General features: G+C 45.5%; 1 protein-coding gene and 1 long non-coding RNA gene across 9 annotated transcripts in view; one reads left to right on the forward strand and one right to left on the reverse strand.

Annotated features, from left to right (window-relative positions):
- The window catches only part of LOC309344759, a 28,309-nt gene extending 22,509 nt beyond the window's left edge, over positions 1 to 5,800 (forward strand). For all 3 annotated transcript variants that reach the window (XR_014157865.1, XR_014157866.1, XR_014157867.1), the window contains exons 4-5: positions 4,297 to 4,452; positions 5,686 to 5,800. This is a non-coding gene — a long non-coding RNA (uncharacterized lncRNA). The remainder of the gene's footprint in view (positions 1 to 4,296; positions 4,453 to 5,685) is intronic.
- Positions 1 to 25,547, reverse strand: part of RGS8 (regulator of G protein signaling 8) — an 81,662-nt gene that overhangs the window by 13,675 nt on the left and 42,440 nt on the right. For 2 of the 6 annotated variants that reach the window (XM_081867384.1, XM_081867383.1), the window contains exons 2-4: positions 13,863 to 13,921; positions 5,807 to 5,908; positions 4,049 to 4,113 (exon numbers count right to left, since the gene is read on the reverse strand). In XM_081867384.1, the coding sequence (XP_081723510.1) occupies positions 4,049 to 4,113; positions 5,807 to 5,908; positions 13,863 to 13,921 (226 nt within the window). Of the gene's footprint in view, positions 1 to 4,048; positions 4,114 to 5,806; positions 5,937 to 13,862; positions 13,922 to 14,152; positions 14,499 to 25,547 lie in introns of those variants that run through there. The other 4 variants (XM_081867386.1, XM_081867387.1, XM_081867385.1 and 1 more) reach the window with 4 other exon arrangements.

Raw genomic sequence — 25,547 nt, forward strand, 5'->3', positions numbered from 1 at the left:
TTTTCACAACTGGGTTATTTCTCTGCTTCTCCTTTTCCTTTCTTTGCTACTTTAAGTTAGGAGTATGCTGGAAAATAGTACAGCTTCTCTCTCCCACCCACCCTACTCCCCCCCAAAAAAAATTGCACTCAAATACGGTATTATAAAAGGGGAGAGAAAATTTCAGAGGAATTCTCATGGGTGGGGTGCAGGGTTTTTGATGCACTTACTTTACTTTTGAGAGGGCTGAGGGTGTTTGTGAGTACCCTTTCTTTCTTTCTTTCTTTCTTTCTTTCTTTCTTTCACTCACTGGCAGACACAATCCAGTGCTCCCACCACTGCCCACCACACTACCCACCCCAGCCCTGTTCAGTTAAGCTGTAGCAGTGCCAGTGTTGGAAGAGCAGAGCCATGGCTTTGCCCCACCACACTGGCCTTTATGATGTCTCACCAGTGGTCTGTACTCTGCAGTCCTCCCAGATGCCCACACTTCAACCAAAGTCCAGGAGGAGGCATAGTGAGGTGTGTCCTCTCATGGGGATTTTTCAGTACAGGAGCCAGGAAGATGACAGAGTACTGGGGGAACATTTACCGGCTCACCCAAATCACCAGCAGCCACCTCGAAATGATAAACTAAGCTCAAAACCCTGCATCTCATGAAATTCTAAAGTGCTCTGAGAACGAGGCAGAAAAATGGAGGCCTCTTTCAAAGAGGAAGAAAGCTTTTGATTAACTGGAGGACATATTTCAGCACAGCTGAAGGTTGCATTTTAAAAGACTATTTGAATCACACCAGGCTCCTAACATTGTTCCCTAGAATGCTGCCTCATCTTGGTTATGTTCTAAAATAGTGTTTTGAATCATTAGTCTCCCTTGGGTTTTCCCCTGGAATGTTGGACTGCCCTGGGAATCTCTGTTGCAATGCCATTTTTTGCATTTTCGGCTTTGGTTGTACCACTGTCACAGACACTTATTGCTGTGATGTCACTATTTTCTGCGCCATAGCTTCCCACTCTGGAATTTTACACGGATTTTTAATGGATATTTGTTTGTTAATCATTTGTGGCTGATTGCATCCCACTGGACCAGCCTACTGCAAGAGAGTGTAGTCATGCAAAATTCAAAATTGGCTATAAGAAGCTACCTTAGACGGAATCATACTGCTGGTTCTCTAACCCTGTGGTTGTAGCTTTCCAAAGCTTCAGGAAATAAGTCCATCCCCACCTCCAGCAGTCTGGCTACATGAGATTATTTAATCCATCAAAGTATCCTCCTCCCCAAGAGCAATACTCCACTATTTTAGCCGTTTTTCTTTTCTTTGAAATTTCACTCTGGACTGTGCACTAGGGTGTGTAACTCTTGCATTTGAAACACACAGCAGGGGCATTTGTTCTGCAGCAAGGTCCCACCTTTTCCATTATGTGGGTGTGCTTTGGGAAGCAGGCGTGATATAGAAACAATCCCTGCAGCTAGCTAGAGCAACATACTGCAAGCTCTGAAAGGTAAAAGCTACAGGATATATCCTGTATCAGGAGAAATCTGAACATTCCCAGTGTGATATGTCAGTGAAACAGAATAATATTTTCATGACTAGAGCTGGGATAATTCATTGGTTATAAGTGAGAGAAAAGCATGTTGATTATATGGTGTTGGACATTTTATATAGTTTATATGAAAATTACAGATTGTGGGTTCCCCACCCCAACATAAATTATATTGTGTAACAACTGAAATAAGTAGCTTTTTCTTACTGAGCAGTGTGGGCGGAGATCTGCAGCCTACATTAGAGACTTGAATGCCCAATTCCCATTCGTTTTAATTAACTTGTTAGGCAGTTTTGAAAAATCTCAAAGCTCGCTGGAATTGAAGGGACTGTTGCAGAAAGCCAGACTCAGGTTGCAGGAGGATACCCATTCTCACCAGATATAACAGCAGATATGAGACAACTGTGAAAAAGGTGTCCCTGTTTCTAACTCTCCCCTGTAATGGCCAGCAAAACCGGTTGCATATCATGGTGCCATCATGTTGCAAGCCACCCAGTCCTGTCAATTGCTGTGAAACTGGAAAGGCACAGAAAATCTCCTTGCACAGTGTCTGTCACACAGTGTCTGTCACACAATGAATTTCACTAAACATGATCCAAGGTAGGGCTGGGTGATATATCAATATATCGTCCAAACCCAGTTTGAAGTCTATATCGTGATATCAGTTTCATAATTTTTGACCTGGCAATATATCATGGTGTGTGTGTGTGTGTGTGTGTGTGCTATGCAAAAATCACAATGTGGGGAAAACTGTGAAACCAGCCAATGCCTCTACGCAGATCCATCCTTATTTCAGACATCATGATATATTGGTATATCACAATGTTTAGCCAGTGATGTATTGCGATGTTCAAAGCCATATATCACTCAGCCCTAATGCAAGGGAGGGCAGAGTTAATAATGCCAAACTAGACATATCTTCGCCCTATTCTCCTAGAAATCAGGGCAAGGGTGTGTGGATCTAATTTTTATAGCTAAAGGGACATGATAGTGAGAAGAACCGAACCTTCCCCTTCCTTACCAGCGTATGAGCCACTGCATACCAGATATGAACATGTTCTGAGGAGAAAAGTGCTCAGAGTGATGGGCAGAGCAATCCCAACTCTGGCCAGTGAGCAGTAGGGCAGAACGGAGCGGCAGACCCACTGCTGCATCCAAAGCCCTTCCATCCCATAATGACACACTTTGGGGGGCTTAAGCTGGCTGCTGCCAGAAGGAATGCTATCAGCAGTAGCTTTCTGACCAACCATGCTTTTGACGGGTGCAGAGGGGACCTATGGACACTGAACCCCCACAGCCAGCTGAGGGACATCTCCATCTACCTTGCTGCAGCAGTCTGAGTTAGGGAGCTAAGATTGCATCCTAAGTGTGGGAAAGTAAAGCATGGGAGTTGGGGAAGGATCCACTCCCTTTACCAGAATGCCTGTCAGAATCAGCACCCAGGAATTTTCTCCCCACCCTCTACCTTACAAGATACATGAGCTAATACATGTGGCTGCCACTGTCACATATAGTATGCCCCCCTAGATATGCAGAGATCTAACACTACATGAAGACGCTTGGAGAAGAGATGACATGATAGCCAACTCCAAATATTTGAAGGACTGTCATGTAAATGGTGGAGCAGATTTGTTTCCTGTTGCTGAAGAACAACCTTTCTCAATCTTGGGTCCCCAGGTGTTGTTGGACTACAACTCACATCATCCCTAGCTTGCTGGACCAGTGGTCAGGAATGATGGAAGTTATAGTCCAACATCTGGGGACCCAAAGTTGAGAAGGTCTGCTCCCCAGAGTAGGACCCAATCCAGTGAGTTCAAATTACAAGAAAGGAGGCTTGAACTAAACATTGGGAAGAGCATCCAAAAAGTACAATTTGCTTGACAGTGGAAGACACACTTGCCTCAGAAGGTGGTGGCGGAGACTCTTTGGTTAGGGTTGTTTTTAAAGCAGAGGCTGGTTGGTGACCTACCAAGGATGCTATAGCAGTGGAGACTGGACTACATCACATGAGAGGTCACTTCCAACACCCATGTTTCTTTTGGGGTGTGCAAGGCCTTTGAAGATTCACAAGTGAGATGCACAATTTTTGCTACTTGGAGATGCTGCCAGCATGGGACATAATACAAAATAAATGTCAAACTTATTTTCTTGCTTTATATTCACATAATAAGAGTTGATCTAAGGAAAAGCCAATTGAAGACTCTCCTGTGAAAATCATCCAGGTGTACAACCCAGGATACCTCTTAAGCAGTGCTTTTTTCTGGGGGGACGCATACTCCTAAACATTTTGTGAATCTAAGTTTGACCTCACTGAGGGGCAGTATTTCTATGAGTAGGAAAATGAGAGTGCCCCTAAATATTTTTTTAGGAAAAAAAAAGCGCTGCTCTTAAGAGAACTGGATCCCCCTCCCACTGGAGGCCTGTTACAAAGCAGTTAACAAGTAAACCTTGTCCTTAAATAATTAGTAAATTGATACGGTTGGAAGGCAAAGAATAGATACCAGGAGGAATGCAATTCTACTCACATTTATGGGACAGAAGGACATCAAAAGAATCTGCCCATCTTGTAGCTTCTTCTGTTGATAATCTCCTGTGACAAAGTAGGGGCCAGTTAGGGTCAGTGAGCATTGCTGCAAGTGAGAAATGGGGATTGAGGTGTGTATACCAAGGCAGCCCAAAACCTGGCAGAATTTGCAATATTATATGGCCTAAACAACTTGTGCAAAATTACAGAGCAGCTAATTTTCTGTTCTGTATCACCTTCTTTGTACAGACATTAGAGTTCTTTTAAAAAGTATGTTGAATGTTGGAAAAGATTGGCGAATGTTGGAATAGATTGGAATAGATTGGACAAAATACAGATATCTTAGACCAGAAGTCCTTCCTCCTGGTGGGGTAACTGTGCTGGCGGTGCACTCCCCTACTCCAGGTAACTTGTAGTTAAGTATGCAAGTAGGCATTCTTGTGAATAAGAGTGCTTTTGTTAAAAATGCTTTAAAAAGGCAGGGGGATCAAATCAGGACCACAGTAATAGGGTAAAGGGTAAGCCCACCCACTGTTTTCTTAATGGAAAATTCCTCCCCTCTGTCCCGGTCTGTTGTTTGCCCCATGAAGGAAAACCTACGTGTCCCATGGGGAAAGTAGCAGCTGGGGTAGGGAGATTTTAATCCTAAAAACAGCATGGGGAGAAAACTTAGCCTCCCTCCTCAGGCACTATAATTCTGATCTGCTCTTGGCTAAAGCAAGACTGCAATTAATATTGGGGTTTTTTTATGTGGGAGGTTCTAATGCTGACTGTCCCATGTCACATCCAGTTTGTTCTTTACAGAAGCCCCAAAGCCACCTCTCTGCACTCCCAGACTGCTCCTCTTCCTGCTCCCAGCCAGTTATTGCCCTTTCCCCCTTACTCTGTCCAGCCAGGCTGACTTCTAACTGGCCTGACTCCAGCATCCTTCTACCATGGCTTGTGCTTCTGGAGCAAGCCTCACCAGCCATTGTGTATGGCACTTCTAGCAGAGCATACCAAACATCTGGCAGTGTGAGGAGAGAAGGACATTCTGTGCAAGCATGCTTAGAGGCACACGCATAAAGAAATGCAAAATGTGAGTGGAGATATACGGATGCAAAGGAGGTCGAGGCTCTGGACAACTGCCACCTTCTTTTGAAGGAGGTTTCCAGAGTCCACTTCAAATTAAGCACTACACTGCTTGCATCTCATTTATACTGTTTCGCAGCTGTACGTGGCTCACTTCTAATAGAGAACATTCTAACCGAGGCACATCCTAATTCATAGGTAGGCAAACTAAGGCCCGGGGGCCAAATCCGGCCCAATCGCCCACGGAATCAGCATGTTTTTACATGAGTAGAATGTGTCCTTTTATTTAAAATGCATCTTTGGGTTATTTGTGGGGCATAGGAATTAATTCATTTCCCCCTCCCCCCCAAAAAAAATAGTCCGGTCCCCAACAAGGTCTGAGGGACAGTGGACCAGCCCCCTGCTGAAAAAGTTTGCTGACCCCTGTCCTAATTACAGTATTTCATAAAAGGGTTTCTATTATTGTTGAATGGATTTAAGTTGGTTCCGGTAGAAGAAGGCAATCCATGAAGATTCGGGCTCACTTAGTCCTTCGGCACAAAATCTGTGCAATTCATTTTCTTACAGGTTTGAAATCCATCCTGCCAGGTGCAGAAATTGAGAACGGAAGGATTTATAAAATCACCGCAAAGGAAAGGGGAGAACAACACAGAAAAGGAAGAAGGTGGATTGCCTCACCACTACTCACTTTAAAGCCCGGTTGGGTTTGTCTGGAAGAATAGCCGTGAAGTCGCTGCACGAGTCTGATTTGTGAGACAGACATCCCAGGCGAGTCCTCATCCCTCTGTTTCTGCAGTCAGTCATACAAGGCAGGGGAGCAAATGGGAGAAAAGGAGAAGGGATAACAATTAGCAACCCAGCAGGATCAGACCCTGGGTCCACCTGACTCAACATCCTCTTTCAAGCTTTGGCCAGCAAGATGCTACCCAGAGAGCCAGGGTGGTGCAATGGAGGGGTCTCCAACCTTTTGGGGCCATGGGGCACATCTGGAACTTCAAGAGACTTCCATGAGCGCCAGTCACAAAATAGCAACCGTAGGAGAAAGGCATAGTGGCTGCCACATCCAAAAGTGCAGAGAGCGGGAAAGGACAGGGCCACAAAGTGATGCAGGCACCTACATCACTTCCACCACATTTGCTCACAGAGAGAAGCCATTTGCACCTTTCCTCTGTTCAGAACAGATGAGAGAGTAGGCATCCGACCTGAAATGTGGGCCTGTTTAGGTGGGGTCTTCATTGTCAGGAAGGTGGAGCCAGTGCAAAGAGGAAAAGGGAACAGCCTCTCATGCATTGTGGATTTGGGAGGGGACATTTACTGAGCCCTTTCACAGGCACCAGAGGACATGCTAGCGAATGTGCTGGTGCCCACAGGCACTGTGCTGGGAATCCCTTGAGCATCATAACAAAAATAAGGTCAAAGGAATTTCAGACTGAATGCACGCCTCTCTAATCTTTCCGATTCCAGAGACGACCTTGAAGGGGGCACCGTTTGACACAGAATACCAGAAAATAGAGAGCTAATTTGCATGTATGCCTATTTTCAACGAATTAAGAGCTAATTAGAACTTATTAAAACTGACTTTGTTTAACTTTCCAAGACTATAGGAGTGATCTCCCTTTTGTAAAGAAGATGAATAAACAATTTTGCTCTTTTATTTATCTTTTGAAGTTTATTATTGCAAAAGTTTACTGGATGTACAACCATTAGGCCATTTCATGCCTGTGAATGTAGAGGCAAGCTCCAGTTTTCTACTGAAAGGCAGACTGGATGTGTGCATGTTTATAAAACACGCACTTGCCCATTTACCTATAGCACCGCTGGATTTGGGGTGTCCAGGCAGTTCCCCTGCCCAGGGCGCTGAGCCAAGGGGGTTCAAAATTGAGAAGATCCATTTGTATCTACAAGAAGTGGGCGTTGTTTGTCAGCTGCTTTGGGCACAGGGTCACTGTGGGAAAGCTTCACGTAAATATACACAGTCAAGAAGGAGAATTATCTTGGCCCGTAAGTCCTCATTCCTTTCTAAGGGCTGGCTAAGGAAACAGCTTGAAAGCCACTGCACTAACGCCATCCTGATTCTCAAACTCCAAAATCTTAATGAAAATTCACCTTGCACTCTTAACCCTCCCCTGAGCCTCAGAGGAATTTGCTTCTGTTAACTTCACTGTGAAACAGCCTGCAAGAGCTTTTCATGACTGCACAGTTAAATATAAAATAACCTTTCTCGATGCCATATGGGAGGCCTCTGCAGAAAGCTTTGGCACTGTCTCCAAGATAATTTCACTGTGCCCACTTCTCCCTTCTGTTATAAACACTCTTGCATGATTTCTATTTATTGAACATTTTAAATGTAATTTTAGAGCAAATCTAAATGTTAGCTGATTAAAATGATTATCTGCTTGGCACCGTGCAGCCTGCCCCAGAGCATTTAGCTCCAGTTGAAAAACAGGTGACGCTTTAGCACACCCTGGCATATGATGGAGGGAACGAAACACCTGTGTTTTACAATATGTGACCCAAGTGAATGAGCAATGCAATCTGAGCCCACTTTCCCACTAAAGAATTTTGAAATAGTAATTAAAAAGAATTTGTTTCTCATCAGCCACAAAAGCATATTTTTAGAGTTCTTAACTAATTCAATAATATTTAGTTTACCGAACTAACAGTGCACAAACCAGTAACAAATCAAAATGGTAGTTTTCAATTTGCTGTCTAACCCAACTGACCTCTCTGTACTTGCCAAGAAATCGTCTAGGTTGTTCAATATTTTGCTGTCATACGCAGATGGCTATATTGATCCTATACTACTTAAGTTTGATATTGCTGTGTGCTCATTTCTTTTGAGTATATAATTTTAAAGATTCAGAAAAAGAATGTTTGTTATCTGCCTTTTAATTAACAACATTAATATTTGCATATTAGCAATGTATAGTGTATACAAGATGTAGGGGATAAAATAACTAATACTCAAACAAACACTACCGATCCCTGACAGCAGGCATTCCGTTTTTATTTCAGTTCCCTACCACTGAAATAACAGCCTCCCAAAATAAAAATAAAAATCCTTAATTCCAGTCGCCACAAACTAAAACCTGCCTTTCCCAGTGAAAACTGTATTTCCAGTCAGCCAAACCTTCAGTGGATTAATCTGCTGATTAACCACTGATTAAAGTGTGCAGTCCTTTTCTGCATATCAATGTACTCGGTCTGACCCTTTCATGTGAATTCATAGCGTCCTGCAAAATAACACAGACATTTACAGAGTGTTAACATTTAGTGGCAATCGTGAAAGTTATGAGAGCCCTTGCTTGCCAAGTAGGCAGGTAGGCTGAATAACTGTCGCTGGCTTAATGTCTCCTGTTCCCTTTGGCAAGAAAGTAGCACACACAGTTCCCCCTACATGGTATCCTCACAACAACCCTGTGAGGTCGGCTAGGCTGAGAGATAGTAACTACACAGCAGATTTCATGGCCAAGACAGCATTTGAACCTGTGTCTCCCTTCCCAGTCATGGTCTGGAACTTTAGCCATTACCCCTCCTTTATAAGAAGAAACGCTGCAAGGTTCCCTAATACAAATAAGCCAGCTGTGGCCAAAAGGCCGACTTGTGCCAAGGCACAGTGATGCAAGCACAATGAGTAGAAATGGCCGGCTTATGTTATGAAGACCTGGTAGTTCTTCTCCAAACCTGGGCTTGTTTCACAATTGGAGATGCTTTGGGTATCTTCTGCCCAGAGCTCCTCAACCACCGCCCTTCCTCACAAGGCCCATTCTAGCAAGCACTGTGAAAATCTCACAGATCTCTCTCCGTTGAGGCACATGACATGTATCTCTGCAGTGCTGCTTAAACTCCTCGGGTGTCTGAGAGAAAGGCAGTGACAGTGCACAGCAGACAGGGAGACTGCGACAAAACAGAGCTTGTGTGGGACCTTGTCATGGAAGGAGCATGGCTGGCAATGGCCAAGATGGGGGAAAGGCGGGGAAAACGGGGGGAGCCAAAGGGGGGGAGGGAGGACAAGGCAGGGGGAGATGAGCTTGAAATAAGGCTATCCCATTTTACCAGCAGCGTAAAATGGTAGAGCCCTAAGGCGGCAGAATGGGGTGGTGCTGGTCATATTCTTTAAAAAGTAGTGAGGTGCCACATCAATGAGAAGATAGATCAGATCTCTCTCTGCCTGGGGGGAGAAACTTTCGAGAGAGGTTATTTCTTTGTGGCATCAGAAGTGTTGCACCGCAGGCCATCTCCGTTTGTTAATTCCTTCCCCGACTGACTTGTGAGAGTGGCAAACACAGCTTCCAGGAGGCAATACTTCAGGGAAGAAAGAGTAACCATGCTGGGTTCTGATACTGCAAATTGTAGTATTTTTTGCAAAAGGAGGGCAACTGTCCTCAACACAGCAAACTCTCCCACCTCCTGGAAGCGACAGTTGACCTTCCTTGTAGCTTTTCAGAACACAGAATTGGTAAGAACCCTAGCAAGCTGTTATCCCTTCCCCTGAGCATGGGTGTAGCCAGGATTTTTGTTAGGAGGGGCAGGCCTTTTGCTAGGGGAGGGCAGAACCTCAGTTTGCTATGTATTTTTATTGATTTAGGGGGCAGCTGCGCCTTCCTGCCCCCCCCCCCCCGGGCTACACCCATGCCCCTGGGTGGCCCATGGAGGAGACACTGAGGGGTTGCAGTGCAATGTTGTTCAGCAAGCAAGGCAGTCTCAGCTCAGGACTGAACTGGATAAGGAGTTGGTTAGAGCATGGTACTGATAACACCAAGGTTGCAGGTTTGAGCCCCTCCAGGAGGTTGGACTAGATGGCCCTCAAGGTCCCTCCCAACTCCACAATTCTATGATTCTATGCCCTTGCTACTCCTTGACATCAAGGTGAGGTTGCTGTGCAGGAACATGGAGAAGCTGGCTGGCATCTGAACTGGCCTGAGAATGAAATAACAGGAGGACTTGATGCAACATGAATGGATGCAGGTCCTTTAACAGCCTCAGTTGTTCATATGCATGCACTGAGGAATCTGCCAGCAAGTCCCCCCCCCCCCCTCCTGGGGCATTTATGCAGAATACACACAAGGTCAAGGGGAAAGAGATCGGAGCAAGAGTAGCAGGCCAATGCTAAATAGAGACCACCTGCCAATTCGCCCCTGAAAATACTCCCCTTCAGTTCACATATGACTTTTACAACATGCCTCCTTTTATGTATTCAGTGGTCTTTGTTTGCCTGATCTCGAATCTGGACTAAGGATTATGAGCCCTTGTGTTCTGATTTAATACATGATATCCAGTCACTGAATATTTCAGTATTTGGGTCACTGCCATTGGCCCTTAAACTCTGAGTTATGATTCACAGCTTGGAGGTTTAGACAGCCAATCACGTTGAGAGTGGGAGTGGCCCAGTTGCTTTACCCCTGTTGTCCAGTTCTGTTAGTTCCAGTGCTTTTTATTCTGGGAGGACGCAGAGGTACGCACACCCCTAAACATTTTGTGACTCTTTGTACTTTTGTCCATTTACTGTATTTATTTTCCCCGATTTGAACTATAAAATCGTGATTTTCTTGAGTCAAAATGAGAGTACCCCTAAACATATAATTTTTTTTAGAAAAAAAGCACTGGTTAGTTCAATAAAGTTTCTTGCTGTTATCACCGTGTCTTGGTTCATGGGAACCACCTACACTTCAGCTCCCCTGTAGCATCTTGTTTTGTCTTAAGAGAACAAGGCTGGAAGTTTCCAATTCAAATCTTGCCTCACCCAAACTTCTTAGTGCAGCACCACACTTTTCTACATAAGAAAATGAGAGAGTTGCAAGGAGGAGAGTCTTGGCCAGACAGCTAGCACAGAGCACCTTAATGTTTTATATTTGTGTGGAAGTGAGAATTTTATCAAGCGCAGCTTTTCACCTCCTTCGATTTAAAGCCCTGCGGGTGGTTGCCCCACACGGCACACTGAGCTGAGAGGGTACAAAACTGAGAAGATCCATTTGGAGACGCCAAATGTTGGCCTTGCTCCAGGCACTATATTACCAAGATTACCAAGGCCCACCCCTGTTTGCATGTGGTTACCAAAGTGCTCAAGAGGAGAACATTGGGCACCTGTCAGGGATTGGAAATCTGCTCCACATGTTACTGGGCTCCAATTCCTATCAGCTCCAGCCAGCATGATCAGCGTTGATGAGACCTGAAGTCCCATGGACCAAAAAAACCCAATTAAGAGTTAGGTTCATGCTACAGGTTGGAGTTAAAGAGGAGCCAACATTCTGAAGGCAACTGCATCTGTGATCCTAAATAAGCCTTGTCTGTCTCTCTTCCTCAGCCTCCTATCTGCAATATGGGGGTTAATGGAAAGGAGATGTGATGTTAAGGCCAAGAGTAAGAAACAGGAAGACACCGGCTCAGGTGTCATCTCTGCCTCAAACTCTTTCAGTGGCCTTAGGCAAGTTGCTCTTCTCTCAGCCTTGGCATTTCATAACATGGATGTAATATTCGCCCATCTTACAGGGCTGGTGTCCTTAGGACCTTTGGAATGATATATACAAAGCACTGTGTAGCCGTGAAATGTGTGACTTAAATGCTAAGGGTTGATACTGGCAGAGGAACATGGAGCAAATGGAGTGGGACAACTGTGTATGAATGAATGATATTTGTTAGTTGCAAAATAACCCAAAGAGACATTACAACCAGTTAATAATAACAGTGAAAACCTAAAAACACAACTAGACAGATAAAGGGCAGGATTGCATGTCTCACTGCTTTAAAAGATGCCACAATGCCACCTTTCAATTAAAGGCCCCAAAGCCAAGGCCTTGTGCCCCAAACTGGATAAAGGTGGTGCTGGGTGTGCCTCCCTGGGGAGAGCATTCCATAAGCATGGGGCCAACACTGAAAAGGCCCATTCTCAAGTTGCCTTCCTCCAAACCTCCCACATTGTTTTGAGGTTTCGGATCAGAATTGTCCTTCTAGAGGGGCTGCCTTCCCAGCTTGACAGGCCCCATCTGGCCCTCACTTCCTTCTGCAGCACCTGCAGAAACCTCCTTCTTGGCCATTGGACCCACTATTGGTCTTGTCCACTCAATCCGCCAGATCCTGTCTTCGGATGCAGGAGAAGTCCTTAATTCACTGAGGGTTTGAGACCCATTGGCTACCCTCACCTGTGGCTGCTGTCACCTGCTGACAGCTTTTAGGAGCCACAGGTGAAAGGTGAGTGCAGGGTGAGAATCAAAGGTGGACAAACTACCCCAGAAGGAGCATGTCAGGCACCCCACCAGAGGTACTACCCCTCCCCTAACACCCCATGGAAACTAACAGAGACTGGAAAAATGGATGCAGTTATTAGGTAGATCTTACTTGGCACTGCACAAGCGGAATCATCTGCAAAACAACTCTCCTTTTGTGCTTCAGCAGGAAGGATAAACATAAAGCAGTTAGAAAAGACTGACAGTGCCGAGGCAAGGAGATGGGCCTGAAGGTCTTCAGAATTCCAAAGTAGGCAAGCAGGGACCAATCCCAGCATGCACTTAAAAATCTGATTATGTACACACACACACACACACACACACACAGAGAGAGAGAGAGAGAGAGAGAGAGAGAGAGAGAGAGCCTCTTCTCTTCTAACTAATGGAGGAGGGATTGCATTAAATGCCAGCAAGTGCATTCATTTTAATCCTTATCCCAACCGTCTGCCTTGTGCTGTATTTTTGCTGAAATCAACTCCTGTAATTCCCTAAGCCCTATTGAATTTCCTCATTAGCGCACTCTCAGTCCACCCACCCCATTGCCACATGAGGCTGTAGCACGTGAGGATGCTTTCCCTGGATTCCCCTGGCTAGAGCTGCAATGTGAGAAACTGGGTCCTCTGTTCCTCCCTGTCTTTGTGCATGCACAGGCCTCTGTGGCCGACCAATTTGACCTTCCCTATGCTGCAAAATCTTGGGACAGGGTGGTGGGCGGAGAATATAGCAGCTTTCAGACAACCATAAACCTGCAAGCACATCAAAGTTTTGTCCTGGTGTTATCTGACCTCATTTTGGGTGCATCTGATCTGGCCCACTCCCCTCCACAGTCTGTCTCCATCCTATCCACCAAGGCACCTCCTGTCCATCAGGGCACAGGTGAAACAGCTCCAGGGTTTGTTTTAAATTCTCTTCCCCTCCTCCTGGATTCCAAAGGGTTTTAGTCTATTCATGATTTCACAGTAACAGGCAAAAGCATTTGCGGCAAAGTCTCCCATCTGTCCCATTCCACCGCTGTTCTTAACAACAACAAGGATGGCACATAGGGTGGTTGTTGTTGTTTTATAAAAAGAGGTTGTTTATTTTGTAGGGAAAACCACCTGGGTGGTCCCATCTATTAGGCATTTGCTTTCCCCTATGAAGGAATCTCCTTTTCCCTTTGCAGTAAAGGGAGCAGGTGCAAAGGGAACTCTTTCAAGTGCACCCAGGTGCAGATTTTGAGGTCTCGGATGGGGGAAGGGGTGGGGGAAGTCTCCCCATTATGTGACACCCAACTTGGACAAGAGGTTATTGCACCATCACCAGAGGCATTGTTTAATATATTTGGATGGGGGAAACTATGGGGGAAACAACAGCAAAGGACAAAACGGAAGAACAGAAATGTCTGTCTAAAAAAAGGTGGTGGAGGGGGGCAATGACAGTAAGAATGCCCATCAAATACAAACATTCAGGAGAGAGCAGACACATTCAACATGGATCGTGCACCCAGACAGACAACCCTAGAGACCAAGCAAAGATACTCACTGCCTTTGCCCTGTCCTCGTGTTCTGGAGGTCTTTGCCAATTGTGTGGTCAGAGAGGCTCTATGGAGAGAAGAGAGCAATCTCTTAAGCTGGGAGCAAAACCCACAGACAGCGACACACCTCCCTGCCTCCCCCTCCCCCTATTTCCCTAAGCAACGGTTCTGCTGAAACCTCTCTGCATGTCACATCCAGTACACACTAAAGCAGCCTAACTGAGCAGGCTTGAGGTTTGGCTAGCACTGCAGAGCTGGCTCACAACATTTCCATTGGTAGGATTTGAGAAGTGCCCACCTGATCGGAGCATTTCGAAGCATCCTCCTTCATCCCGCTCCTTCTTGTTAACCTGATGGCATTCAAATCTCTTTGCTTCTACTAAATTAAAGTAATCCACCACTCAGGGTACGCAGCAAATGTCTGATAAAACGTTTGCTGGGAGGATTCAGATGGGAGTCCCCCCCCCCCCGTAAACATCCATTTGGTCCTTGCTTCAGCAGTTAGAACAAAGCACTAGCCTGTATTTAAATAAGTATTTAAATAAGTCCTTGGTGGGTTTAGGATAGGATGGTAAATCCATGGAGGTTTCTGTGCAAGGCAGCTGGTGGAGTGGGGTTGAGGAAAATAACACCAGCGAGTTTCATTAAAGAGCGCCAGTGCCAGTGAAGTCAAATTGCATCTATTAAACAGCAAGGCGGGTTTCTTATTGGGAGCACTCGTGTGATAAATACACAGCCATTTTTTTAAAATAAAAAATGTGATTCAGAGTCAACTAAATAGAATTGTGTGAGTTCCTCCTCCGTTCATCAGCCTGGGTGTGATCTCACACTTTCTTATGCTTCCTCTCACCTGACTCCCATCATCAGTCCAGATCTGCTGCCAGCTCAGGCACACCTCTGTCTCACTTCCCCTCACGCTCTTTTCCTCTAGAGGTGGAAGGAGCTTTGAAGGCCATCACATGCCGCCCTGTGCAATGAAGGGATTTCCCTAGTTGTAGCCCATGCCCAACAGACGTCGCCTGGGGCTTCTCACCGTCTCAACTTGGTGGTCACATATTTATTGGGCGATAAATAGAGTGGTGAACTTGGGTCCAAGGATAGTCACACTCAGGACCAGCCCTGCAGCAGACGTCCTCTTGGCCAGGGTCCCTGGGGTTAATTTCTAAAGCCAGAACTGTTGCCAGGACTGGGAGTGTAGCAAGCAGGAGGATACTTGATCAGGCAAAGGCAAACATCCGGGATTCCTGTATTGACACCTTGCCAAACATCAGGGTCAGCCACAACTTGACCGAGATCTTCTGGCTCTTGTGAAACCATTCAGAGTTGCCCAGTGAAGGACCATACGGGTACTATTGGCTTCAGAATGGTTCCACCCCCAGGCAGACCACTGCTTCAGCCTGACAAGACCTAGTTATACATACTCTCACTAGGTCAGGCCTGGGTAATTTTAGGCTTTCCCTAGCTGGCCCACAGCTGCCTTACATCTGTCTGTAACTCGTTTATTCCTTTGACTTTCTCTGCGACCTGTCTACATGACAAATAGATTTTAAACTGTCCAATGAACAGTGTTTTTTGGACATACTGTTGGTTTATTGGTTTGTATTTTGGTTAAAGAAGAAAATACTAGGTATAATAATAGACGGAGAATTCCCTGGATGGAAACATCCAGGTCTGAGGCAAGAACTCATTGGTGAGAGAACCGCAGCAGAAACTTTAAATCATGAACAAAGAAATCATGTTTAGCCTGGAGAAGAGGAGGTTAAGGGGTGATATGATAGCCATGTTCAGATATATAAAAGGATGTCACATAGAGGAGGGAGAAAGGTTGTTTTCTGCTGCTCCAGAGAAGCGGACACAGAGCAATGGTTCCAAACTACAAGAAAGAAGATTCCACCTAAACATTAGGAAGAACTTCCTGACAGTAAGAGCTGTTTGACAGTGGAATTTGCTGCCAAGGAGTGTGGTGGAGTCTCCTTCTTGGGAGGTCTTTAAGCAGAGGCTTGACAACCATATGTCAGGAGTGCTCTGATGGTGTTTCCTGCTTTGCAGGGGGTTGGACTCGATGGCCCTTGTGGTCTCTTCCAACTCTATGATTCTAAGTATAGTGTTCCAATCAAGGGAAGTAGTAATCGTACTCTATTCTGCCTTGGTCAGACCCCACCCGGAGTCCTGTGTCCAGTTCTGGGTGCCACAATTTAAGAAGGATGTTGACAAGCTGGAACGTGCTTAGAGGAGGGTGCCCAAGATGATCCAGGTTTTGGAAACCAAGCCTTATGAGGAACAGTTGAGGGAACTGGGTATGTTTAGCATGGAGAAGGAGAGACTGAGAGGTCAAGGGTTGTCACATGGAGCAAGCTTCTTTTCTCCTGCTCTGGAGGCTAGGACTGGAACCAATGCATTCAAGTTGCAAAAAAGGAGATTCCAACTAAACATTAGGAAGAACTTCCTGACAGTAAGAGCTGTTTGACAGTGGAATTTGCTGCCAAGGAGTGTGGTGGAGTCTCCTTCTTGGGAGGTCTTTAAGCAGAGGCTTGACAACCATATGTCAGGAGTGCTCTGTATGGTGTTTCCTGATTGGCAGGGGGTTGGACTCGATGGCCCTTGGGGTCTCTTCCAACTCTTCTATGATTCTAGGATTCTATGAACAATGCAGCAAAGTAAAGTGTGGAAATATAGCCTCTTAGACCTTTAAAAATTCCCCTTCCAAGTTGCTTCTAAAGTTCTCCACTTCCCATCATCTCCAACTAGTAGGACCAGTCCTCAGGAATTATGGGAATTATAGCGCAAAAACAGCTGGAAGCCCTTTTTGGGAAATGACCAGTGTTCCCAAATTGTAAGTCACTTGAGGGGGCGCCCGAGGGCTCCCTGCACCAGGGCACCCGGGAGGAACATGGCGGCTCAGCTGCCCTGCAGGCCCAGTGCTGCCCAGGGTGATCTGCCCCTCCCGAACCCCCCAGCTGCACCACTGCTGTGGCATGGGTCAAATGGCTCACACAAGAGCACAGGACCAAAAGATGGAAGCCCCCATGCACACTCCTTCCTACTTCCTTGGCAGTACTTCCAGAAGCTTCCAGAAGAACAGTTCTGGCAGAGGCAGTGGAGGCTATGCAGGCTGGTGTCGCCTCTCCTGAGGCTGTGTAGGAGGAGGCCATGGAGAAAGATAAAAGGGGGGAAGGGAGGGGACAGTGGCAGGGAGGGGGCAGGCAGGCGAGCAACAGGGTCAGTGGGATGGGGGGTGCCCTGATTTCCCCACCTGAAATGTTAATGGGGTGCAAATCCACTTCCAAAACAGAAAAAAAACCATCACATATTTTTGTGATAAGAAAAGTGAAGGCAAAATGCACTGGTGTAGGTTAATATAAACTGCATTTGCAAATCAGAATGAACGCTTAATAAACAGCAATATTGTTTAACTTCATGCAAATTTGGTGCAAACAAATCTGGATGAATACTAAATAAACAGGTCATTTGAAAGAGCCTTGGTCTCAGCTGCTATGATTTGCATCCACAGATTAATTATTGTGACTGAATGCACTAAAAAACCCTTCTTTGATGTCCATGAAACTAGCTCCTAAAGAGTTCAGTAAATCATAGCAGGATTCCTGGTTTATCGTATTTCACTATTCCTTTACAATCAAGTTGTTTAGATAACCCATTCAAGACTGCAGAACCAGTTTGTTAGCCCAAGAACTGGAAAAAGAAACTATGAGCTGTAAAGTTGGCGAAAAGGGAGTATCCAAAAGCCTTTGGTGCCCTGCTGGCACAATTTTGTCTTCACCCCAAGTTAAAGGGGCTTCTGCTGCAGCTTAGAGCAATTGCTTCTTTCACATCCCTTGTAGCACCAATTTTTGTTTTCAATCTGCTTTCTCCATCCTAGCTGAAGTAAGAGTCTTAGCTTTGCTTTTCCCATTTATAACTGATGAAGGGCATTTGAATCACTTGTGTCATGTAGTCAATCCAGCAGAAGCGGGTCTGCCAAAAGACATCATCATAACCTTCTTTGCCTCTAGTAAAATAGCTATTGTCAAGTTGCTCTGTTTGTCACAGCCTTAAGCAGCTGTTTTTGCAGCAGTAACCCAACATTATTGGAGGGAAAGGATTCAATATTTCTCAGTTTGGCAGCTTACAGCGTTCCTGGCCATAATATATACACTAAGTGAAGCTGAAGCCTGGGAAAGCCTGATAGCTCTTTGTATATCCTCTTTCAAAGCAGGGGACGGAGAAGTGGCAGGCCGGTTCTGCCCATGCACCAGACTCCTTAGGGTGCTTCCAGATGACCTCTTTACTGAGCTTTCATTCTGATTTGTTTTCAGGGAGATGACATTGGCTCAGACCCTCCAAGTGTCCCTATTTTTCAGGGACATCCTTGATTTAGAGGTGCCATCCAGGTTTCTGATTTGATCCCGGAATGTCCCACTTTTTCTTAGGATGTCCCTATTTTCATCGGAGAAATGTTTGAGGCTATGTAATGAATGAGCATTAAGCAGCCAGTGTTGTCAAATTAAATAGCCAATGTGGGGAAGCCAGATGCTGCTGTGTCAGAGAGTCTCCTAATGAGGGATTATTCTGGCCAGTTTTCGTGGAATTCTATCTGCTAGTAAAAGTAAAGGGACCCCTGACCATTAGGTCCAGTCGTGGCCAACTCTGGGGTTGCGGCGCTCATCTCACTTTATTGGCCGAGGGAGCTGGCGTACAGCTTCTGGGTCATGTGGCCAGCATGACTAAGCCGGTTCTGGAAAACCAGAGCAGCGCATGGAAACGCCGTTTACCTTCCCACCTATTTATCTACTTGCACTTTGACGTGTTTTCAAACTGCTAGGTTGGCAGGAGCTGGGACCGAACAACGGGAGCTCACCCCGTCACGGGGATTCGAACTGCCAACCTTCTGATCGGCAAGTCCTAGGCTCTGTGTTTTAACAGCGCCACCCGCATCCCAGCGCCACCCGCGTCTAGTCACCTTTTATTTCTCTAGTGCAGAAAAACACCAGCACATCCTTGCTCCTTGCCATCATTCCTCCAATTTTTATTGTCATGAAGTCCTTGCCGTGATGGTGTTTTAGCTAAGCACAGGGGTCCCCTTTCCCTCATAATCTCCTGGTTCTCCACTACTTCACATTGGCTCTCTGTGCCAATTCTTCTTGTTTATTTGCCTTTGTTTATATGTATATACACTTTGTAAACTGGCTGCCCTATAACCATTTTTTTTTTTTTATTGGAAACTTCCAAGGATGAAAACAAACAAAATTGCAACAAGTAAATACAACTGGTATAAACCCAACAGCATAGTTTTTCAGAGTGTGGCCAAAGGTGCCTCCAAACTCTTACTATTTTCCATGAGGAATTCTCAGCCAACAGATTGTGTGGAAGAAGGGCCCAGAGTCATCTATCTCTGCTTCCCCCAGAAAACCTTCAGGAGGACTGTGTTGTTTTTCTGTGATAAGAAAAGCAGCAGAAATATGTACTGGAAAGTGTGGAATAACACTTGCTTCAACACCACGTCCTCTAACCTGCCCGCAACATAGGCTCCAATTGCAATGAAAATGTGAAGACCCTCACAAAAACCCTTAAGCCATCACAGCTCCTCTATTTGTCATGCAGAATCCCAAATTTCCAATTGCAAGTTTCCCTCCACCCCAAAAAACCCAAAATCTTTTCCCACCTTTTCATCCATTGCTCCTTCCATCTCCTGGCCAGGGAAAGAGAGAAGCAGGAACCTACTTTGGGTTCTCATTTGCATGCTCTTACAAACTGCTTAGCAGCATCACACGGAACAAGGAGGGTCTGCTCTGCATCTAAACCTCTTAGGTCCCTGCCCAGTTTCTTTGCATTGCTGCCTTGCCTTTCATTGCCAGTTTCGTTTGGGCACCTGAAGTGTCACTGAGCTGCCACCACTTGTGTATGTGTAGTGGCCATTTCCTCTTTGGCTCCTGCTTTGAGAGAGATGCAGAAAGGTCTGAATCTAATCCTGCAGCTTGGCTCTCTCTGTGGCTTAAAATGAGCTGGACTAGATTACTAGAGAGGAAAGGGATTTGGGGAGATGGGGAGATGGGGAGGGGTCCTCCGAAGCAATAATGCCTCCCTCCAAAGCCCCTTCCTGCCTGACTTCTTATGTGGATGGGGGTAAAGCATAGATCTTTCTCATGAGCTGAATTGATAGTGCCTTCTGAAATCTTGTTTTGTGCATTTGGGTGAAGGGGACTCCCAAAGCAGCTGAGGCAGGGGGTGCCGAGGAGGCGGGTGGTGCCTATGTATCTGATCCATAAAGAATTCACCACAGCACTAGGATGTTGCGGCTATTTACACATTCCTAATTTGCTCAGAAGTTTGAAACATTAAATCGTGTCCTCCCTAAAAGAGAGCACGTGTTGCAGTGAGACCTGGAGACCAATCCCCTGTGTTGTGGGTGGGTAAGATTGGTCAGCCAGCCGATTGGTAGGTCCCTCGATGTTGGGTTCAATCTGGCCAATGGGGCACAGTCCAAACAGATCGAGGGACCTATATATACCCATGCACATGACCCAGAGCTTCCTCTTTCGGCGCGTTCATTTGGAACACCCGCCCACCTCTCCCTACTTTTAGGGCTACTGCGCTTGACCTTGCTATGCCGTCATGTGTCATCTGTTGTTGGGACAGGGGCACGGCAGGAATTTTCCCCACTTGGCTGATTGGCTGTTGCCATTTGGGTTTCGCCTGCTGCACAACAAATTGTCACAACTTGTAAGGTTGCAGATAGGCTCTGGTTCAGGTGATAGGGATGGGAGAACACTCTCGCCATCCCTATGTGAAGGGTATTCCGTTAAAGGAATCCAGGGACTCAGTGGTTTGGTCAACCCCTTAGAGGGGGTTGTGCCTGTGCCTGAGTCCAGGGGGACATTTGGGTGGTGGAGTTAGCCCATTCCCGGCTTTCCACTTATCCAGGTATTCACCCTTGGCTGACCTATGCTGGAACCCTGGGTCAGCACTACCTGCATGGCAGGGAACTAATTAAACCAGAGCCTATGCAACCAGTCACTTTCTGTAATCAATAAAGTTGTGGCCTAAATTCTGACAAAAAACCAAGCTAAAATTTGAGTCAAGTGTGAATGTATTTAGGGGGGAGGTCTCTGGGTCTGAACACGCAAAAAAAAAAAAATGAAGTTTATATATCCCCAAACTCAAAGGTATATATGTCCCTGGACCCTGAAATAAGCACTGGGATACACCATATCACAAGAATAATGGTTGTTCACAGTTACCATGCTTCCAAAATACTCATCAGTGCATATCACACAGCCTCCACACACACAGTTAGCTGTATTTGGGGTTTTCTTTTCCCCTCTATTCTGTGCTTAAAGTAAGGTTACCAGATGTCCCCATTTCCTGGGGACAGTCCCCGGATTTACAAATCAGTCCCCTGACAAAAGCCACTGAATTTGACTGAAGTTGAAAAGTGTCCCCGGATTCATTGAAAAAAATCTGGTAACCTTAGCTTAAATCCTGCAGTTTTGTGTGTTTCCTCCAATAACTTTTGTACTTGACCAGGAGGAAATGTTCAAGCAGTGATACTGATGTAGAATAGAATGTTCCTACTTCCATCTGATGAATGTTGGAGAGTATGCCACAGACAAATCAGAATAAATGCTCAATAAATGGGTCATCTAGAAGCACCCAAAGAATCAGGGCCATATACACTTGGTGCCAATCAACATTCAGTGCCCTGGAAATCTAATCTTCCATCAAGAAAATATGAATGCTTTCACTCATATGTATTATATACATCCAGCAAATATGCACTCCTTTGTTTCCTTTTCATAATTTATGCTGAGGAGAGAGAGGAATCTATGCAGGGTGCTGAAGCCTCCTGAGCACCAAGAATCTCGGGAGATGCACTTCCAGGGATCTGCCTGGTGGCAAATGGCAACCAAACAATTTTATATAGCATAATTGTAAATATTTTCAGGTATGAGATAGAGTATATCTTGCCCTCCAAACGCTGTGACTGCCTTTTTTCCAGTCCCCACTCTCAAAAATGTTCAGATCTTTTGTCATGCTATTCTTTCTCCCCAACCCTTTTCCATTGTTGATCCCAATGGCAGCAAAAGTTGAGTCCCAAGGCAGGCATCAGAGATAAGCTGCCTACCAAACTGATATATTTATATAAGTATTGTTTTATTTATTCAGAATGCTTATAGGCTATGCTTCAGCAGTGCACTCAGAACAGCTAAATGTAAGATGATAAAGGCCACAATTTTAAAACAATGAATCATCATGAAAAAACAATAAAATAAGGCACAGCAGAGCCATAGAATGAGATAAAATGCTAGCATAAAACCGGAGTTGGCATCAGGGGTGGCGTCAAGATTGGGCACCTGCCAAGGGATTCAGCAGGATCCCTCACCAACTGACCACCAGTCACTCGCTTCACACATCCCCAGGCCACCAGATGTGTTTTAGTGATGGGCATGGCTGTGCTTTTGAATGGGAACTGACCCAGACACCTGCCATGTCTACCCAAAATGCAGTCCCCAGCCCAAAGTTTGGCTGGTCATTGCATTTTTGGTAATTTAACATGGTGAAGCCACCATAGGTCAGAGCCAAGTGCCACCACCTACTGCTATAAGGTAACTGTTGCTGGTGAGGTCAGTGACTGGCTGCAGCAACAGCGGCAAACAACAGGTTGAGAGGGTGTTGGTCTCAGGTTGGGAGCGACTGAAGTTCAGTGTCAGCCCTGCACAAAACCTCAGTCACAAAAAAGATCTGAAAGGTGCTCACTTTAAGCTCCTAAATTGTTCTAAATTGTTCCTTTGAAGCCCCTCATCTGACACCAGGTGTAAGTTGGGTGGGAATGGGCTTCCCCCAAACGGCCTTGTGGGCCTGCAGACCAGAGGTAATCTGTTCTTGGTATAAGCTTTCGTGTGCATGCTGGTATCTGAAGAAGTGTGCATGCACATGAAAGCTTATACCAAGAATAAACTTAGTTGGTCTCTAAGGTGCTACTGGACAATTTTTATTTTATTTTTTATATATTTCGACTGTGATCATTAGGTCTGACACTCCTGTGTTGATAGTGTTTTTTGCTAATAAAGAGTTAACTTCAGCTTGCATGGTGTGATTTACTGCTGGCTCGCTCATGACAGGACCGTTCCCAAGAGAAGCGCACATGCAGCACATTACAGTAATACAAGTGATCCCCTTCCAACTCCTTGTTTGTAAGTGACTGGATTCTGAGGGAAGGAGAGGAATGGGAGAAGCCTCACACATGGCTTATGGGTAGAAAGGGATGAAGTTGGGGCAGGTGGGCATAGGCTTAGGCCTACTTCCCACTATGATGATAACCCTGAGTCTGGGCTATATCACTTCAGATGAAAAGTGAAAGATCACATGACTGCATAAGTATACAAAAACCCCACACATAACCCACAATATGTAGAAAATGGATGTGTAGCTGGACAACTATTCAGTCCTATGAGCCCCCTCTTATGGTCCAAGATGGCACAGCCCAGGCATGCACATTTCCTGCCTCACTGAGGGAAAAATCAGAGATGGCATGTATGTGCCTAAAAGCAACCAGGGGGAGATTAAAACCAGGGTTGCAACAGTGGGGAAATGGTGCTTAATCCTTTCCTTCCATGCCATTTCCTAGATTTAACTGCCTCCCCAAAGAGCTGTTAGCTGCAGATGCCTACCTCTTTCCTACCCATGGAGGTAAAGGTAAAGGTAAAGGGACCCCTGACCATTAGGTCCAGTCGTGGCTGACTCTGGGGTTGCGGCGCTCATCTCACTTTACTGGCCGAGGGAGCCGGCGTACAGCTTCCAGGTCATGTGGCCAGCAGGACTAAGCCACTTCTGGCAAAACAGAACAGCGCACGGAAACGCCGTTTACCTTCCCGCCGGAGCGGTACCTATTTATCTACTTGCACTGGTGTGCTTTCGAACTGCTAGGTTGGCAGGAGCAGGGACCGAGCGACGGGAGCTCACCCCGTCACGGGGATTCGAACTGCCATGGCAAAAAGCAGCAGGTGAGGGGGACTGAAACTGGAGAAATGCCATGAACCCACTGCTCCAATGCCATGGCTCCCATCCCAAACCTTCTTCCCTCACTGGCTGCTGGAAGAGCTGATCACAGATCTCCCAAACAGCATCTACTTTGGCCCTGAGAACTGGGCTTCAGCAGTCAGGGAGACATGGGTCGGGTGGAGGCTGAATTTTATGTGCTGGTTACAAAAGGTAATTTAAAACATATTTTTTTTAAAGTTTAATAAGCAAAATTATTTATATTTGAAGAACTCTGTTGGGTCATGGTGTCCATAGTCTGATTGCTTTGACTCCCTGCCAGCAGGTTGTTAATGCAGAAGGTCGCCCACTGGGAAGCCCAGCTATGATGATGGACTAATATTTTCCCTTTTATGTTTTCCCAGGTCAGGGTTGCATTAAATCAGGAACAAAACAGTGCCCATGTGTTGATACAGGCACTGTGGCAAATGTGATTAAATGGACAATAAAGAGAATTGCATTTCACAAAGGCCAATATTTTAAAAAGCCTCTTTTGAGGCAAGAGGAGCGGGTTATGGAAAATTCCTGCTCAAATGACCACAGAGCTTTCCAAGGGTGGGGAGTTGTTTATCCTCGCAAATGTGATGAGGCCAGCTTCTATGGGATAGCTTTTAATAACACAAGCATTTTTTTTGACATTAGGATTGAATGTCATCCAAATATTTTAAAAAATTCTTTAAGAAATAAATTTAAAGTAAAAGGTGATAGATTTACAGTGTGTTATACTCTAAGAGAAAATGTTACAAAAATGCTCTACCGGTGGCACCTCACCCTGGCCAAACTGGCCAAACTGTATAAGAATAGATCTGAAATTTGTTGGAAATGTAAAAAGGGGAGAGGTTCATATATGCATATGTGGTGGGAATGTGAAAAAATTAAAGAGTTTTGGGATATTGTATAAAAAAGGTAAAGGGACCCCTGGCCATTAGGTCCAGCCATGACCGACTCTGGGGTTGCGGCACTCATCTTGCTTTATTGGCTGAGGGAGCCAGTGTACAGCTTCCGGGTCATGTAGCCAGCATGACTAAGCCGCTTCTGGCGAACCAGAGCAGCGCACGGAAACGCCGTTTACCTTCCCGCCAGAGCGGTACCTATTTATCTACTTGCACTTTGATGTGCTTTCGAACTGCTAGGATGGCAGGAGCAAGGACTGAACAACGGGAGCTCACCCCGTCGCGGGGATTCAAACCTCCGACCTTCTGATCGGCAAGTCCTGGGCTCTGTGGTTTAAGCCACAGTGCCACCCATGTCCCTCTGGGATATTGTATACAATGAATTTAAAAAGATATTCAAATTCCCATTCACAAAAAGACTGGAGGCCTTTCTATTAGGGATAACGTCAAATGAAATTAAAAAAGAAGTAAGACCACTTCTTATGTACACAACATCTGCTGCTAGGATTCTGGTTGCAACAAATTGGAAGAGTGAAATTACACCTACAAAGTTAGAATGGCAGTTAAAATGACAGAATACATCCAGTTGGCAATAATGATGGGGAGAGTTAGAGGGTACTCAATGCAGAAGGTGAATAAAGAATGGATAGTATTTAAAGAATATCTGAAAACCTATTATGATAGCAAAAACCTAACTCTTGTAATGTACAGATAATAAACCCAATAATATCTCTTTGAATGAAATAAAGGAAACAAAGTATAATAATA

This window comes from Podarcis erhardii (genome assembly GCF_964252035.2).
Source record: "Podarcis erhardii genome assembly, chromosome: 6".
NCBI lineage: Eukaryota > Metazoa > Chordata > Lepidosauria > Squamata > Lacertidae > Podarcis > Podarcis erhardii.